The sequence below is a fragment of the Caenorhabditis elegans genome, chromosome II (genome assembly GCF_000002985.6).
Source record: "Caenorhabditis elegans chromosome II".
NCBI classification, from domain to species: domain Eukaryota; kingdom Metazoa; phylum Nematoda; class Chromadorea; order Rhabditida; family Rhabditidae; genus Caenorhabditis; species Caenorhabditis elegans.
This window is the reverse complement of record NC_003280.10, coordinates 13,279,348-13,294,346: the sequence shown is the minus strand read 5'-3', so window position 1 is coordinate 13,294,346 and position 14,999 is coordinate 13,279,348. Positions and strand designations below refer to the sequence as shown.

The 14,999-nt window shown below is 39.0% G+C and overlaps 2 protein-coding genes and 2 non-coding genes across 7 annotated transcripts in view; 2 read left to right on the top strand and 2 right to left on the bottom strand.

Moving 5' to 3' along the window:
• The window catches only part of Y48C3A.5, a gene marked incomplete at both ends in the record, with an annotated part of 33,149 nt that overhangs the window by 9,878 nt on the left and 8,272 nt on the right, over positions 1 to 14,999 (bottom strand). For all 3 annotated transcript variants that reach the window (NM_001377889.2, NM_064409.7, NM_182245.4), the window contains one exon: positions 14,579 to 14,721. In NM_001377889.2, the coding sequence (NP_001364557.1) occupies positions 14,579 to 14,721 (143 nt within the window). The remainder of the gene's footprint in view (positions 1 to 14,578; positions 14,722 to 14,999) is intronic.
• Positions 8,518 to 14,580, top strand: ztf-22 (C2H2-type domain-containing protein). Of its 2 annotated transcripts, none has more exons than NM_001393219.1 (5): positions 8,518 to 8,648; positions 10,164 to 10,317; positions 11,253 to 11,775; positions 12,840 to 13,250; positions 14,040 to 14,580. In NM_001393219.1, exons 1-5 carry the CDS (start codon positions 8,556 to 8,558, stop codon positions 14,206 to 14,208), a joined length of 1,350 nt encoding a protein of 449 aa, NP_001379350.1. In that variant the 5' UTR covers positions 8,518 to 8,555; the 3' UTR covers positions 14,209 to 14,580. The 2 variants fall into 2 exon arrangements, with proteins under 2 accessions (NP_001379350.1, NP_496811.1); NM_064410.4 differs by having other exon boundaries at positions 12,834 to 13,250; positions 14,040 to 14,577.
• On the top strand, positions 10,622 to 10,719 carry Y48C3A.22. The gene has a single exon (NR_051831.1). It is a non-coding gene; the product is annotated as an Unclassified non-coding RNA Y48C3A.22 (non-coding RNA).
• On the bottom strand, positions 10,622 to 10,719 carry Y48C3A.23. Its single transcript, NR_051830.1, has one exon. It is a non-coding gene; the product is annotated as an Unclassified non-coding RNA Y48C3A.23 (non-coding RNA).

Here is a 14,999-nt window from a genome sequence, read left to right as displayed (position 1 = left end):
TGACAATTGACAACTTGACAATGTGACAATTGACAATTGGCATTCGAAAATTTGGCAAACTTTGGTTATTGACAATTTGACACCTTGGCAATTGAATATGCCGCAGTTGGCAATTTCGGCTATTTGAAACTTTAATAATTTGACAAATACTGACAATTCGCCAGCTTGACAATTGACAATTTGATTAAACTTTGGCAATGGACAATTTGATTAAATGTTGGGAATTGACAATTGACAATTTGAAAATTGGCAAGTGACAATTTGGTAATTCGGCAACTTGGCAATTGATCATTTGACATACAATTTACCTATTTGACAAGTGGCAATTTGACAACTGACAATTTACAACTTGCCAATTGACAATTTGATTTAATTTCGGCAATTGACAATTCACGAATATTGGCAATTTGACAAATTGACAAATTGACAATTGACAATTGACAATTTGACAAATTGAGAAATTGACAACTTGACAATGGTTAAATGAAATTTTAATTCTCAAACTCACCTACCTCAACAAAAAATCAAAATTTCAATTTTGCCCCAAAAACTCTTTTAAATCTCCCATTCCAATCTCCTAACCTAAATTCCCAAAAAAAGTTTTCTTGAGGGTCGTCTGTCTTAGATTAAAAACCACTGATACTCATCTCCAGGAGATGACCTAAAATTGCGGGAAAATCACATGTTTTCCAATTTTCTAAGGGGGGGGGGGGGTCTCAGAACATAACCTTTTCTATCCAAATTTTAATTTAGGTTCGACTTCCGAATGACCGTCTGAGAGGATTAAGTTGGGGGCAGGAGTCATTATAAGATGTAGTCATGGACATTTTGGGTTGCTAGGACACTTCCGGTGACTTTTTGGAATTTTACTAGGAATAGGAAATACTAGACATTTAGAAATATAAATTTAAAATTTTCGAGATTTTTAAATAATTTTTTACAAAAAAATATTTAAATTTTTTTCGGGAATTTCGATTTTTTTAAAAGAAAAATAAACCCAGTTTCTTTGGCTGAAAATTTTTTTAAACTTGCAAAATTGAAAAAAAAATTCAAAGTACAGATAGATAATTGAACCTTGCCATTAAAAGTCTACAAAAATCTTAAACCCATCTTTATAAGTACCGCGATAACGGAGATCAAAGATAAAAAGTGATAAGAAGATTTCGGAAGTACCCCCTCCGTCTCTTTCTCTAACTTTTCGGTTCCAGAAGATCATTATCACATGTTTTTCTGATATATCTCTTTTTTCTTTTTTCTTTTTTGGTCATTTTAATCACTAATCAAATCATCAAGAGTGATTAGCGTTTGTTGTTCGTAGGGGTAATCCGTGTGATGATGTGACTTGTGTCTGGCGAACCACACCACCTGTTCGAAACTTGTATATCTCGGCGGGCATGAGAGATATCAAAATGTTGTCAACTGATAAATTGTAGAGAATTTAATTTAGAGCAGCTTTGTAGTTGAGCACTTTTTGATAGGACAAGGCTCCAAGAAGTTATGTGGCTTATAGTTAAGAGAGAAGAGACAGGCTGTACACCACCACCTACCCACCTACTTTGAAATTTGTATATCTCGGCGGATAAGAGAGATATCAAAAAGTTGTCAACTGAAAAAATGTAGAGAATTTAATTTGAAGCATTTTTGTAGTTGAAAACTTTTTGATGGGACAAGTCTCCAAGGAGTTTTGAGGCTTGGAAGGTAAGCTACCGAAGTAAACTTCCCTCGTTTACTTCGAAACCGTATATCTCGGCGGGCAGGCCATTTATCAAACAGTTGTGTATTAGTGAATTGTAGAAAATTTAATTTTAAGTATTTTCATAGTTGAGCACTTTTTGATGGGACAGTTCACAAGAAGTTGTGAGGATCTAGAAGAAAGTGAGGATCTACTATCCAAAACTCCCTAGGTGCGAAACTTGCATATCTCGGCGGGCATGAGAAATATCAAAAAGTTGCCAACTAATAGATTGTAGAGAATTTAATTTTGAACAGCTTTGTAGTTGAGCACTTCTGAATAGGAAAATTGCACAAGGAGTTATGAAGCCTAGAAGAAAGAGAGGTGCTGTTAAGCATCTCCCTCTTCCTAGGTTTGAAGCTAGTATATCTCGGAAAGCAGGCAAGCTATCAAAAAGTTGTCAAAGAGTAAATTGTAGAAAATTTATATTTAAGTATTTATGTAGTTGAGCAGTTTTTGCTAAGACAAGTCTCCAAGGAGTTATCAACCTTAGAAGGTAGAGGAGGGAGGTGTACACGAGTCACTTCTACTGAATCTACCGGGAAAATGTTTTACATCGGGCCTTTTGTAGTATTCGCAACATTGCATATCAAGTGTCCACACCGAAAAGGGCATACCTCTTACCCGCCGCCGCCGCACACTCACAAATTTCCGAATAATTCGAATATCTCTTGTCTCTGTCGAAGTTTCACCACCTCTATCTCTCCCACGGGTAAGGGAACACGTCGAGGTAATAGAGTACGTGAACCTTAGAGGGTCCACCACATACATACGGGTGGCCGACGACAACAGTCGGACAGTGAGAGAGACGCGGAGACGTAGATGGATCTCCCGCCGCCGGTCTCAACCGGTTTTCCGATCGACCCCCGACCACTCGTGCGCGCGGGGGGTATATAAGGCGACTCATTTTTGTGTTGGTTCGCCGCCGGCTACACAGACCATCTCTGTAGGGAGGATGATGCGTGAGAGAGAGAGTGAGTTAGTTAGAGAGATAACTATTGCAGCAGGAGGAGTGTGTGTGTGTGTGTGTGATCTTGATCCTCCCTGCCGACGGCCTATAACCCATCAGCGCCCACACACAGCTGTTTCTCTCGTGGATGCGGCGGGAAGGAGGAAGAAACCACTTGACCTCCTCTCTCTTTTTCTCACACACACACACATGAAAACCGTCCGTTTTTTTTCTTTAACTCGAAATTTCGAAACTCTCTTCCTATACTCTCATTCCATGGGCATGAGTCATGGGACACTTAGACGCTCCTATATTTAGACTGTCTGGCCGTGCTCAGTGGGGGAAGAAATTTCTTTATTTTAAGGCTCAATTAGGCTTCGGCCTAAATATCGTGCCTATAGGCCTAAGTTAGGGATCTACCTTTATATATAGCCCCTTAGGTATGACTGTAACTGAGAATTGCCCGAGAGCAGCCGACATCCTACAGGCCAGTCTATGGCTTGCAGCCGATGCTTGACGAGTACTAGGGTCAGCGGCCGACATCTTACCGGCCAGTCTTTGGCCGGCAGCCGACACTTGACGGGCACTAGGCCCAGCGGCCGACACCCTGCAGGCCTTTTAGATTCCATAGGATGTCTAGAATGAATACGATCCATAGGTATTTCTAGACGACCTGGTACTTACCCGTACCTATCCATCATGGAATTTCGAAAATGTCACCACCCGAATTTCGTAACGTCCTGCGTACCCGGCGCGCCTAATTTCGAAATGTGTGTCCTCGCGCGAATTAATCTTCTTCGAAGATCTCAGTACTGCACCGCCAAAGGTCAGCTGGCCTCAAAAGAAATTTTCATTAAATTAAACTCTCAGTATTTTCCACTGAATTTTCTGCATCCCGAGCCCTCGAAACCCTGGCAGGGGCTTAACTTGAAACATCAGCACCTATTGCTTGTAGTGTCTGCGTCTCTTCGTCTCCCATACTCTCTCTCGTTCTCTCTATCATCTTGTGTGTGTGTACCGATGCCCGTGTGAGTGTGTGTGTAACTATAAATACAAGCAAAATTCAGTTCCAATAGGCTGTGAGGCTGTCGGGGCACGATAAAAATGACGACTGTTTATTTCGACTGAAAAAATATAAAGTTCCTCGTTAACCAAATAGTCTGCCCCCACCCGCCTACAAAATACAATAGAAAAGGGCAAAAATTTTGGCAGCAAGCAACAAAGCGAAAATATTTTGGAAATATGTCTGAGCACTGTAGACTTGGCTCGGCCAAAGACTAGTCAGCAGCCGACACTTTACTGTTCGAGAAAAAAATTTGGTAAAAGCTAGGGAGGAACAGCCGATTTTTGGTGAGCGCCCAAACTGAAGCAGCTGACACCTCACTACCCTAGATTTAGTGGGAGCAGTCGACACCCCGCTGGCTAGCACTAGTGGTATGGCAGCCGACACTTTACTGCCCCCCAAAAGTGGTGGAAGCCGCCGACACCCAATTGACCTAGATTTTGTTGGAGCAGCCGACACCTCACTGGCCTAGGATTAGTGACAGCAGGCGACACCCCACTGGCCTAGCTTTAATAGGAGCAACCGACACCTCCCTGGTCTCTAGTATCTGAAAGAGCAGCCGACACCCCGCTGGTCTAAAAATGGAGAATGCAGCCGACACCTCGTGGGCCTATATAACCTGTGGGAGCAGCCGACACCTGGCGAGCTAGCTTTTGATCTCCCGATCTGTCTGCGATGTCAGTTCCGCATTCATTTTCATTTTATCACTTACGAAACAGTTTTTGTCCTTTTTCGAACAGCCGAACACTTTTTTTTCCCGTAGTAACCGCAAGTTTAAACAAACTGTCTCTCTTCCCGTCTCCCAAATACCTATATACAAGTTGTGTCCACCGTGTGGTGCTGCACAAAAAAGCACTGTGTGACACAATCATCAAAAGTTGAGAGCAAATACCTACCTCGCCCCTCTACTCAAAAACCTTTTGTAAGATTGAGGGGCTATTTAAAGCGGGGACACTTTTGACGGAAAGGATGGGAAGAGAACAATTTTGTATCTTTTTGCCCTTTTTTTTTGGGCATTGGCTTTTAGACGGATGAACAAGATGTTCAGAAATGCAAAGACTTCGTTAAGTTTTCTTGGAGCCCTCAGGGAAAACGGATAAAGCTTATATGGAAGAAAAGTTTCTGGAGTCTGAAGAAATGTTGGCCTTTTTTGGTTGAATTTGTAAAGTTTAGTGGTTTTTAGACAGAATTTCATAAAATTTTTGTAAACTTTCGTCAAATTTTCCATGATTTTGTTCAACTTGCGACAATTTTTTTAAATTGTCAATTATTTTCTACGAATTTATTCCTAACTTTCTTTAAGTTTTTGCCTAATTTTTTCGGTTTCGGAATAATTTTCAAACTCCTTTGAACTTTCGCAAAATTTTTGGCAATTCCTACAGAGTTTCCTATCTTCTTCGAAGTTTATATTTCTTCCAAAAAAACCTTTTTCAAAATTCTTCAAACTTTCCAAATTTCGCCAAGTTGCTAGTTGCTCAATTTTTCTTTAAACTTTCACCAATTCTTTACAGCTTCTTTCAAACTTTTTCCAAAGTTTGACCCATTTTGGCAATTTCTCCAGAATTTCATAATTTCTTCGAAAGTTTTCTTTCTAATTTTTTTAAAAAGTTCTTCAAACTTTTGCCAGCTTTCTTACTCTTCTAAACTTTCTCCAAACTTTCTCCGACTTTTGACAAATTTTTTTCAAAATTTTCTAAACTTCGTCAACTCTTTACAGATTTCTTCCAACTTTCTCAATATTTTTTCTAAACTTCCCGCTCCTTTTCTAGGCCATAGAACAAACATTTTCAATACACTTTACCCATTTTCTAGACACTATATATTTCTTTTCCATTTCCTGTATTTCCCCGAATATTTTTTCTATTTTTCAGACATTTTATGATTATTGTTTGTATCCTCCCAAAACCTCCCACTAAACCACAATTTTTTCTCATTTTGTGCTTTGCTTCTCCCTGTTCACTGATTATGATAATATATATATATATAATATTAATTTTTGAATATTTGCCAAAATTTTAATATTAATGTGGGAACAGTAAAATGAAATTTGAGCCATTTTCCGTGGGGTTTCATGTTTTATAAACATTTTTTCGTCTGTCTGCAAACTACTTTACGCCTAATTTTTTGGCATTTTTTGAACAAATTCACCTGTTTTTAACCTGATACCCTTTTATAGGGTAGCTGGTCATGTGGCGGTTGGTCACAGGATCATTGAACGTCATTTTTATTTAGAAATTAGAAAGTGTTTAGAAAGAGTATTTAAAGGTTGTTAAAATTGGCATTTTTTGATTTAAAATTGTTTTAAGTTGTTAACTTTCAGTGCCCATATCTTAGAAAATATAATAGTAATCGAAAAAATATTAACTGATAAAACATTGTTCATAAAATTCTCTACAACTCATTAGTTGGCAACTTTTTGCTATCTTTTATAGTAGCTGAGATAAATCACTTAACAGTTTTCCAAAAAAAAAATCAGTGTGTGCGGCTTTAAAATTTAATATCTCAATAATCATAATAGCTAACAAAAACTTGTTAACTAATAAAATATTTATCATAAAATTTGCTATAACTTGATAGTTGACAACTTTTTGATAACTTTTACAGCTATAGAGATATAGCGTTTTGTAAGTTGGAACTTTTAATTAAAAAGTTCAAATATCAATTGTCGCCTGTGTTATTGATATCTAAGACACCACAAATAAGAAGAGAACTTAAATGTTTGGATAGAATCAAGATACAGACTTGAAATCACACATTCGGCCAATTCAGGCCGTCGTCTCCCGCATCAGCAGCAGTATATAAACCTTTGATTCGTTTTATTTATCTGTGTTGTAGCCTAGGAGTACTACAGTTTATGTGATTTGTGAAGGATTTTCAGTTTTAATTTGATCAAACTCGAAATTCTAGGCCGTTTTAAACGTTGATGTAGGCTACTTTGTCAGAAATCTAGACCGACTTATTCTAGACCATCTTGTAAAAATTCTAGGCCACCTTGCCCAAACTCTAGACTATCTAGTCCGATTTCTAGGCCACCATGACAAAAATTCTAGGCCATTGTGCCAAAATTCTTGGCCATTTAGTCATATTTCTAGGCCATCTTGTCATATTTGTAGGCCATTTTCTCAAAATTCTAGGTGATCTTGCCAAAATTCTAGGCCTCCTAGTGAAAATTCAAGTCCATCTTGCTAAAATTCTAGGCTATCTAGCCATATTTCTAGGCCACCCAATAAAACTTCTAGGCCATCCTGTAAAAATTCCAGCCTATCTAGCCATATTTCTAGGCTACCATGTCAAAAATTCTAGGGTGCCTTGTCATGTCTGTCTAGGTCATCTTGTCAAAATTTTAGGCCTTTTTTTCAATATTCAAAGCCGCGTTGTTGAAATTCTAGGTCATCTAGTCATATTTCTAGGCCGCCTTGTCAAATTTCTAGGCCGTCTTGTTAAAATCAAGGCCACCATGCCAAAAATTCTAGGCCACCTTGTCAAAAATTCTAGGCCATCTTGCCGAAATTCTAGGTCATCATTTGGATTTTTAGGCCAAGTTTTATAAAATTCTAGATCAAAATTAAGATGTCTCGGTCACACTTTACAATTTTAGTCCCCGATTTGGGTTTCTAGGCCGCTTTTGGTTTTTGTGCGTAGAACTCTGATCTTTACCAACCGAACGATCCAAAAACGATGAGAAAATTGCAAAAATTAGCGGAAAATCATTGCGTCGGCGATAGAGATTCATGTGAACTCTGTCTGAATTTCCGAAATTTTCGCATAGTTTACTGCCCGGTCGGCAGAAAATAAAAGGGACCGGGAAAAGGTAGAGCATTTGAGTTTTGATGTATTCCTGCACTTTTCTTTATGAGGAACTGTTATAGAAATTTAAATTGTAATAGAAACTTATGTTTTTTATTTCTATACTAAAAAATTTTCAGAAAAAAAATAAGCTCCTTTTGGTCGTAAGACGTTGTAGTTTTTACCCCGGCTTTTCCTAAAAATTTGTAATTTTTGTTTACACATTTCTCAAGCGTAAGTGAGTTGTGAATTTTGTACTAGTTGATAATATTTTGATAGCTTCCATTGTTGCGGAGATATGAGGCCTCAAAGTTTTACTGCCCCCCCCCCCCCCTTTGCTCATTTTGAAAATTCCTAAAATTCAAACGCCTATATCTTGGCAGGCATCAAAGTTATAAACAATTTGTTAACTAACAAAATGTAGAAAATTTTACAATAAATGTTTTGTTAGTTAAAAACTTTTGGATAGCTTTCACTATTGCGGAGATATAAGATTTCAAAGTTTTACTCTCCACCCTTTCCAAATTTTGAAAATTCCTTGAACTCAAACGCCTATATCTAGGCAGCAGACATTGAAGGTATCAAAAAATTATCAACTAACAAATTTAGCAAATTTTTCAATAAATATTTCGTTAGTCAACAACTTTTTCATATCTTTTACTGTTGCGGAGATACAAGCTTTCAAAGTTTCACTGCCCCCCCCCCCCCCAGAATTTTCAAAAATTGCTGCTCTCCTGAACCAGTCGTATCTCCTCAGACATTAAAGTTATAAAAAAGTTGGTAACTAGCAAAATGTAGCAAATTTTCCCATTAATATTTTGTTAGTTAAACACTTTTTGAAAACTTTCACTGTTTTTGAGCTATAAGCTCTCAAATTCATACCATACCACAAACTTGTTTCACTTTTCTCCAATTTTTCTCTATTTTCTCCTTTAAGCTCCTTCTCTCAAGTAATCCACCTAACAAAATAAATTTTAAAAATTTTCCAGATCCAATACACAAAAAACCTAATAATTATGAATTGAATGTGTGCAATGCAGACAATGGATCAAGGACAATTGCAAAAGTTATTCGCCGCGGCGGCGGCAGTGTCGGCGGCTCCACAGCAAAATCCAATGGTAAGCGGGGATTTTGCACAATATTTTTTTTTGCCTGTTCGGTTTCAAACTTGTTAGCACATCTGCTCATGCTCTTTGGCATCCGGCACAGAGGCCAGGAGGGAAATAACGGGGGGTATAAAAGGGTAACAGTCAGTGAGTTCAAAGTTTTAGTATGCCAGTGTGTGCACGTACGTGGAAGAGATGTGTGATGTACCATGTTCTTGATGCTTTTATGAGTAACTTGTGTTTATGATTAGGTCACAAAATATTTACTCATTGGTTTTTTGTGCTATTTATTTAGTTAGTCAACTATTTTCGTAGGTTTAAAAGCTCTAGAAGTTGGCAGAAAAATATTTTTTTTTTTTTAAACTTCATTTTCAGCCCGAGTTTGACGGCTCATATCTTTACTCATTGTAGAGCTAGCAATAAATTTTCAACTACAAAATTGTAGAAAAATATATAAGAAATATTTTGTCAGTTGACATTTTTTTGATAAAACTAATGGCAAGCGAGATATAAGTCGCCAAAGTTGAGCAAAATGCTTTAGATATGGTAGGCACAAAATGCTTGCCTACCCTCTAAGGTAAAAGATTTTTGTAGGCACGTAGGCACGCAACACCTTTAAAGCTGCCCACGCCTGTTTTGCAGGCACGTAGGCACGCAACACTTTTGAAGTTACCTATGCCTCTTATGTAGGCACGTAGGCATGCATTACCTTTAGAGCTACCTATGCTTATTTTGTAGGCACGTAGGCATGCATCACCTTTAAAGCTGCCCACGCCTGTTTTGTAGGCACGTAGGCATGCATCACCTTCAAAGCTAATTCGCCTGTTTTGTAAGCACGTAGGCATGCATTACCTTTAGAGCTACCTATGCTTATTTTGTAGGCACGTAGGCATGCATCACCTTTAAAGCTGCCCACGCCTGTTTTGTAGGCACGTAGGCATGCATCACCTTCAAAGCTAATTCGCCTGTTTTGTAAGCACGTAGGCATACATCACCTTTAAAGCTGCCCACGCCTGTTTTGTAAGCACGTAGGCATGCATTACCTTTAGAGCTACCTATGCTTATTTTGTAGGCACGTAGGCATACATCACCTTTAAAGCTGCCCACGCCTGTTTTGCAGGCACGTAGGCACGCAACACCTTTGAAGCTACCTACGCTTCTTATGTAGGCACGTAGGCATGCAAAACCTTTAAAACTACCTACGCCTGTTTTGTAGGCACTTAGGCAGGCAACCTAACACATTTCTGTATTTTGCAATTAATATTATAAGTTGATTTGGCAAATTTCAAATCACCCATATGACTTGTGTCGCTACGTAGTTTCTTGTGTACATTATAACCTAAGAGTTCTTGTGACTAACTCAATGTTGACCCAGAATGCTTTTTAAAAAGTTTTTCCACTCCCCCACCTGTTCATTCGTATTCACACATTTTTGTTGTACAATCATCGTATAGAAAACACCAAAAAAAAAAATGAAAACAATTGTTCCTCGTCGTCAATATACTATATTCTCCCCCATTCTTACAGATGCTCTTCTCACCGATGACGTCACAGGCTACGACACCCACTGTATGGCCGATCAAGCCGACGGTCAATACGTTGACACCGCCACCCGTACAGAGCATTGACGCAAATTTGGCGGCATGTATTCTTATTCAGCAAGCTCTGCAGAATCAGCAAGGTAATTTTGACCTACTTCATGCCTACCTACTGCCAAAAAACTGCTAAATTGAACGTTTTTTGCCGATTTTTTAGTTGATCTCGAAAAAGAAAAGCAAATTATAGTTTACGCCAAACTAAAGGCACAGAAAATAGGTTGTAGGCAAGTGGTAGGCACGTAGGTAGGCATATTGGTTTGAAGACTGAAAATTGATTTTCAGCTGGAAAACTGAAATTTTGAAAATAAACTGAAAATTATAGTTTTTTCGATATTTCGGCATTTTACCAAATTTTATTCAATCTAATTACTGCAACTTAGGCTTAAGTTTAGGCTTAGGCTTAGGCTTAGGCTGGGACCTAGGCTCAGGCTTAGGCCTAGGCTTAGGCTCGGGCTTAGGCTTAGGCTCGGGCTTAGGCTTAGGCTCGGCCTGTGTGATAAAAACTTCCAAAGAGCAGGAAAAACAATTTTTTTAAAAGTTTATTCAAAATTTTCAGTCAAAGTTTTGGCAAATTGCCAAAATTTACAAAAATTTGGAGAAGTTTTAAAGTTGTGAAATATACTGAATTACAAATATTTGAAACATAATAAGAATATAAAACTCGTCGAAAAAATGTTTTTTTGAAAGTTGTAGTTCCAAAAATAATATGTGAGAAATGAGGTTTTTCCTGAAAATTGAAAAAAATTCGATTTTTTAAATTTTTTCAAAGTTTTATCGTGATATTTGGACATTTTAACACTTGCCAACCTAAAAGTGGCAATTTTTCAGAATTTACAAAATTTTTGGCCAAAGTTTTGGAAAATTACCAAAATTTGAAACATTTTTTAAATATATTCAGTCACGCGTATAGGAAAAATATGAAATAATTTTTTTTTAACTTTTTGGACATTTTAACACTAAAACAGTGGTTTCAAACATTCTGAAATTCCAAACAAAAAAAAAAAAAATTTTTTTTTAGCCCTGGCCGCAGCGTCTTCACCAATTCTTCCATCACCCACCCCAACCTTCCCCTCCCTTCCATTATTCTCACCTACCGTACCAACAAGCCTCCCAACTCCAACACTGACCCCAACCATAATATCATCAGTATCACCTCAATGCTCAACATCTCCCGGAGTCTTCAACACTTTAAACACGTTGCTCCAAATGGAAAGCCTGAGCAAGTGCTCAACGCCACCAATCAACATTAGTCACTCACCAACAACAACGCCTCTGGAAAAGATGAGAAAGCTCTCGAGTGTCTCGATGCCCGCCGAGTTTGTGTCTGTCCTCCAGACCCCTTCAGTGTCGGCTTCTGGCTCCGGATCGGGCTCCCTGCCAGCTTCATCTCCGAGCACCTCTTCTAAAAAAGGAGAAGAGGACGAGGAGGACGAGGAGGAAGAGTTTGTGGATATCGAGTCGGTCGACGTGGCAGTTGATGGGAAAGAGAAACGGAAGGCACACGTGGAATTCTATCGACGGATGAAGTATATGAGACAACAGTGAGTTTTTATTTATTTATTTTAAAAATTGCAAAATCAGACTCCGCTTATAAAATGGTTGTGGCTTACTATTAGCAAAAGCATTACTGAGTTCAAAAAAAAAAAAAAGGTTTTTTTAAACGGGCGTTTCTAACTCTGCCCACGCGGAAGACACGGGATATTAGCTCCGCCCACAAAATGGGCGTGGTTCCGAAACTCCGCCCACAAAATGACTGTACCCTGTAAAGCCCGCACCTTCAAAGGCTCTTGGCTAAAAATAGAAAAAATTGGAGTTTGGCTTTCAGACTCCAACCATGAAAGGGGCGTGGTTTTAAAGCCCCGCCCACAAAATGAGCACATGGTTTATCAATTTGGCTCTTTTTCACATACTATACTGCTTTAAACAAAAATTCAAACCAAGTTTCGAAATGAATCTTAAATAAAGCCCCTATGTTAGAAATGGGCGTGCGTTCTAGACTCCGCCCATAAAATAGGCGTGGCTTGTAGACTCCACCCATAAAATAGGCGTGGCTTGCAGGCTCCGCCCATAAAATATGCGCGCCTTGCAGACTCTGCCCATAAAATAGGCGTGATTTGTAGTCTCCGTCCACAAAACGGGCGTGGCTTGTAGACTCCGCCCATGAAATAGGCGTGTCTTGTAGTCTCCGTCCAAAAAATGGGCGTGGCTTGTAGGCTCCGCCCGTGAAATAGACGCGCCTTGTAGACCCCGCCCATAAAATAGACGTGGCTTGTACTCTCCGCCCATAAAATAGGCGTGGCTTGTAGTCTTCGTCCATGAAATAGGCGTGACTTGCAGACTCCGCCCAAAAAATAGGCGTGGCTTGTAGACTCCTCCCACAAAATAGGCGTGCCTTGTAGACTCCGCCCATAAAATAGGCGTGGCTTGTAGACTCCGCCCATAAAATGGTTTGTAGTCTCAGGTCCCCCAAATACTGAGATTGTGGTTCGATTTTCATTTCCAAAAATTAAACAAATTTTTTTTAGAAAATAGAATACTGAGATCTTTGAAAATTATATGACCTCCAAAAAATAATGCAATTTTTACATTGAATTTCCAGCTACAGGGACAAAGCACTACAATGCGGAATATGTCGAAAAAAGGTGGAAAATCACGAGAATGCGATGGCAGTCCACGTGGCCGAGCACGCGGACGCCGGCTGCTATCAGTGTCGGCTGTGCGGATGGCAGGCAATCGATAAGTACAAAATCTACACGCACATGAGAGAAGAACATCCGAGAAAAGTTGACATGTTCGTCGATAAAAGGGATATGCCGAAGATGTGCCTGGTGCTGGGACAGTGCTTTCCGAAGACATCATCGCGGCCGAAAAAGGACTCGAATCTGAATGCGGATACCTATTTGACTGAGATTTTGAGGGAATCCGCGAGGGAAAAGGTTTGCCAGTTGTGTAAGGGACATGTGAGACGGGACAAGACGGCGATGATCCGGCATGTGCAGACTAATCATACTATTAAGTGAGTTAGAATTCGAAATTTTTGTAAGACCCGTTTTAATAGAAAATCTTCTATTGAGAGTGAAAAACTTGAAGACGTTATACCTCCGCAATGATGAAAGCTATCAAAAAGTTGTTTACTAACGAATTATTGCTCATAAAATTTAGAATATTTTGGTAGTGAAAATTTTTTTAATAACATGTTAGGCGACTGAGATATCACTGGTCAAACATACAGTAGCCCAGAGGTAACGATTTTTTCCAGCAAATCGGCAAATTGCCGGAATTGAAATTTCCGGCAAATCGGCAAATTGCCGGAAATTAAATTTCCGGCGAATCAGCAAATTGGCAAATTGTGGTTTTGCACATTTCTTTTGGATACTTGAGAATTTCAATGTTAATCGGCAAAGTTGTACGCATCCTATGAATGTTCCTACATCTTTTTTGAGAAGTAATCAAATTTTATCAAAATATCTACATAAAACGGGAAAAAATTTCAAAAACGGTAGTTTTGTGTTTGCGTCTTTAAAAAAATGTCTCTAAACATTTTCCGGCAAAGCTGATAGGCAATTTGCAAAAATGCAAATACCGGCAAACGGCAAACCGGCAATTTGCCGGATATGAAAATTTCCGGCAAATAGGCTCACCGGCAATTTGCCGAAAATGCAAATTTCCGGCTAGCCGGCAAACCAGCAATTTGACGATTTGCCTAATTTGTCGACAAAAAAATTTGCCAAACCCAGTACTCCTTCACTTAAAAAATCCAGCTAAAAATGTTCCAAATAAAAAATTCCAAATTCCAAATTTCCAGATGCAAAACCTGCAAAACCATCTCCACTACCCTCGAAGATCAACTCCTCCACCAAGAGCAATCCCATCAGCTCAAAGAGCCCAAAATGTCGGTGCATTACGCGCCAAGTGCCGCCGCGATCTACCTCCTTCCAGCTCTGGAAAAGTGTTTTCCGCCAGCTGACAAATAATAGCATTTCTCTTTAATTTTAATAATATCTTAATTTTTAATAATTGATTTTTTTTTTCACACGCTCTACCCACCTTCTTTCGTTTGCTATTCAATTGCATTTTTTTTCTGTGACCCAAATTTTTTTCCTCAGTTTTTTCTTTCTCCTCCTCTACTAAAGTTTTAGACTACAAAAAGCCACGCGAGTAACGGGTAGATATTTCGCAACAATTTCCGCTTTTCCCGCCAAAATGACTCTTTCAAAAAACTCAAGTTGTTCCCCACGCCCACTCACAAAATTTTTCCCCCTTTTCCTTGCCACAAACTGTTTTTTTTTATTTTTGAAATTAAATTTTTTTTTAAAGTAAAAAAATAAAAACATTCAAACTAACCTCCAGTCCTTCGGTACTCGGTAGCTGGCGCCCGGTGCCACGTTGCACCTCGAAAGAGCTCCGCCGAACCTCGTCGGATACCTCGGGGACGTGGAGCTCCGCGGAATGAGCTCGCGTTGGAGCAGGGGAGACGGAGAGCAGCGCTGAAATTTGGAGCTTTTAAAATTGGGGGTTCAGTGGGATTTTTTTTTCTAAAATTTGTAAGTTTTTGAAAATGGACTTCCGTGGAACTCGATTCGCTAAAAAGAAGGCGGAGCTTAACTAAAAATGGGCGTGGCTTACAAAGTTTTTTACTACACAAATTCATAGACAATGTGTTATTTGGCGTGATCTGATACAATTTTTTCAATTCAAGTTGCAATTCAAGCACTTTAGAAAATTAAGCCACGCCCATTGTTTCATGAATTTATATCCGCGGATA

Coding starts and splice junctions, on each gene's coding strand:
- ztf-22 (NM_001393219.1), top strand. CDS start 8,556: ATGTGTGCAATGCAGACAATGGATCAAGGACAATTGCAAAAGTTATTC. Junction 8,649..10,163: donor CTCCACAGCAAAATCCAATG/GTAAGCGGGGAT, acceptor CCATTCTTACAG/ATGCTCTTCTCACCGATGAC. Junction 11,776..12,839: donor ATGAAGTATATGAGACAACA/GTGAGTTTTTAT, acceptor TTCCAGCTACAG/GGACAAAGCACTACAATGCG.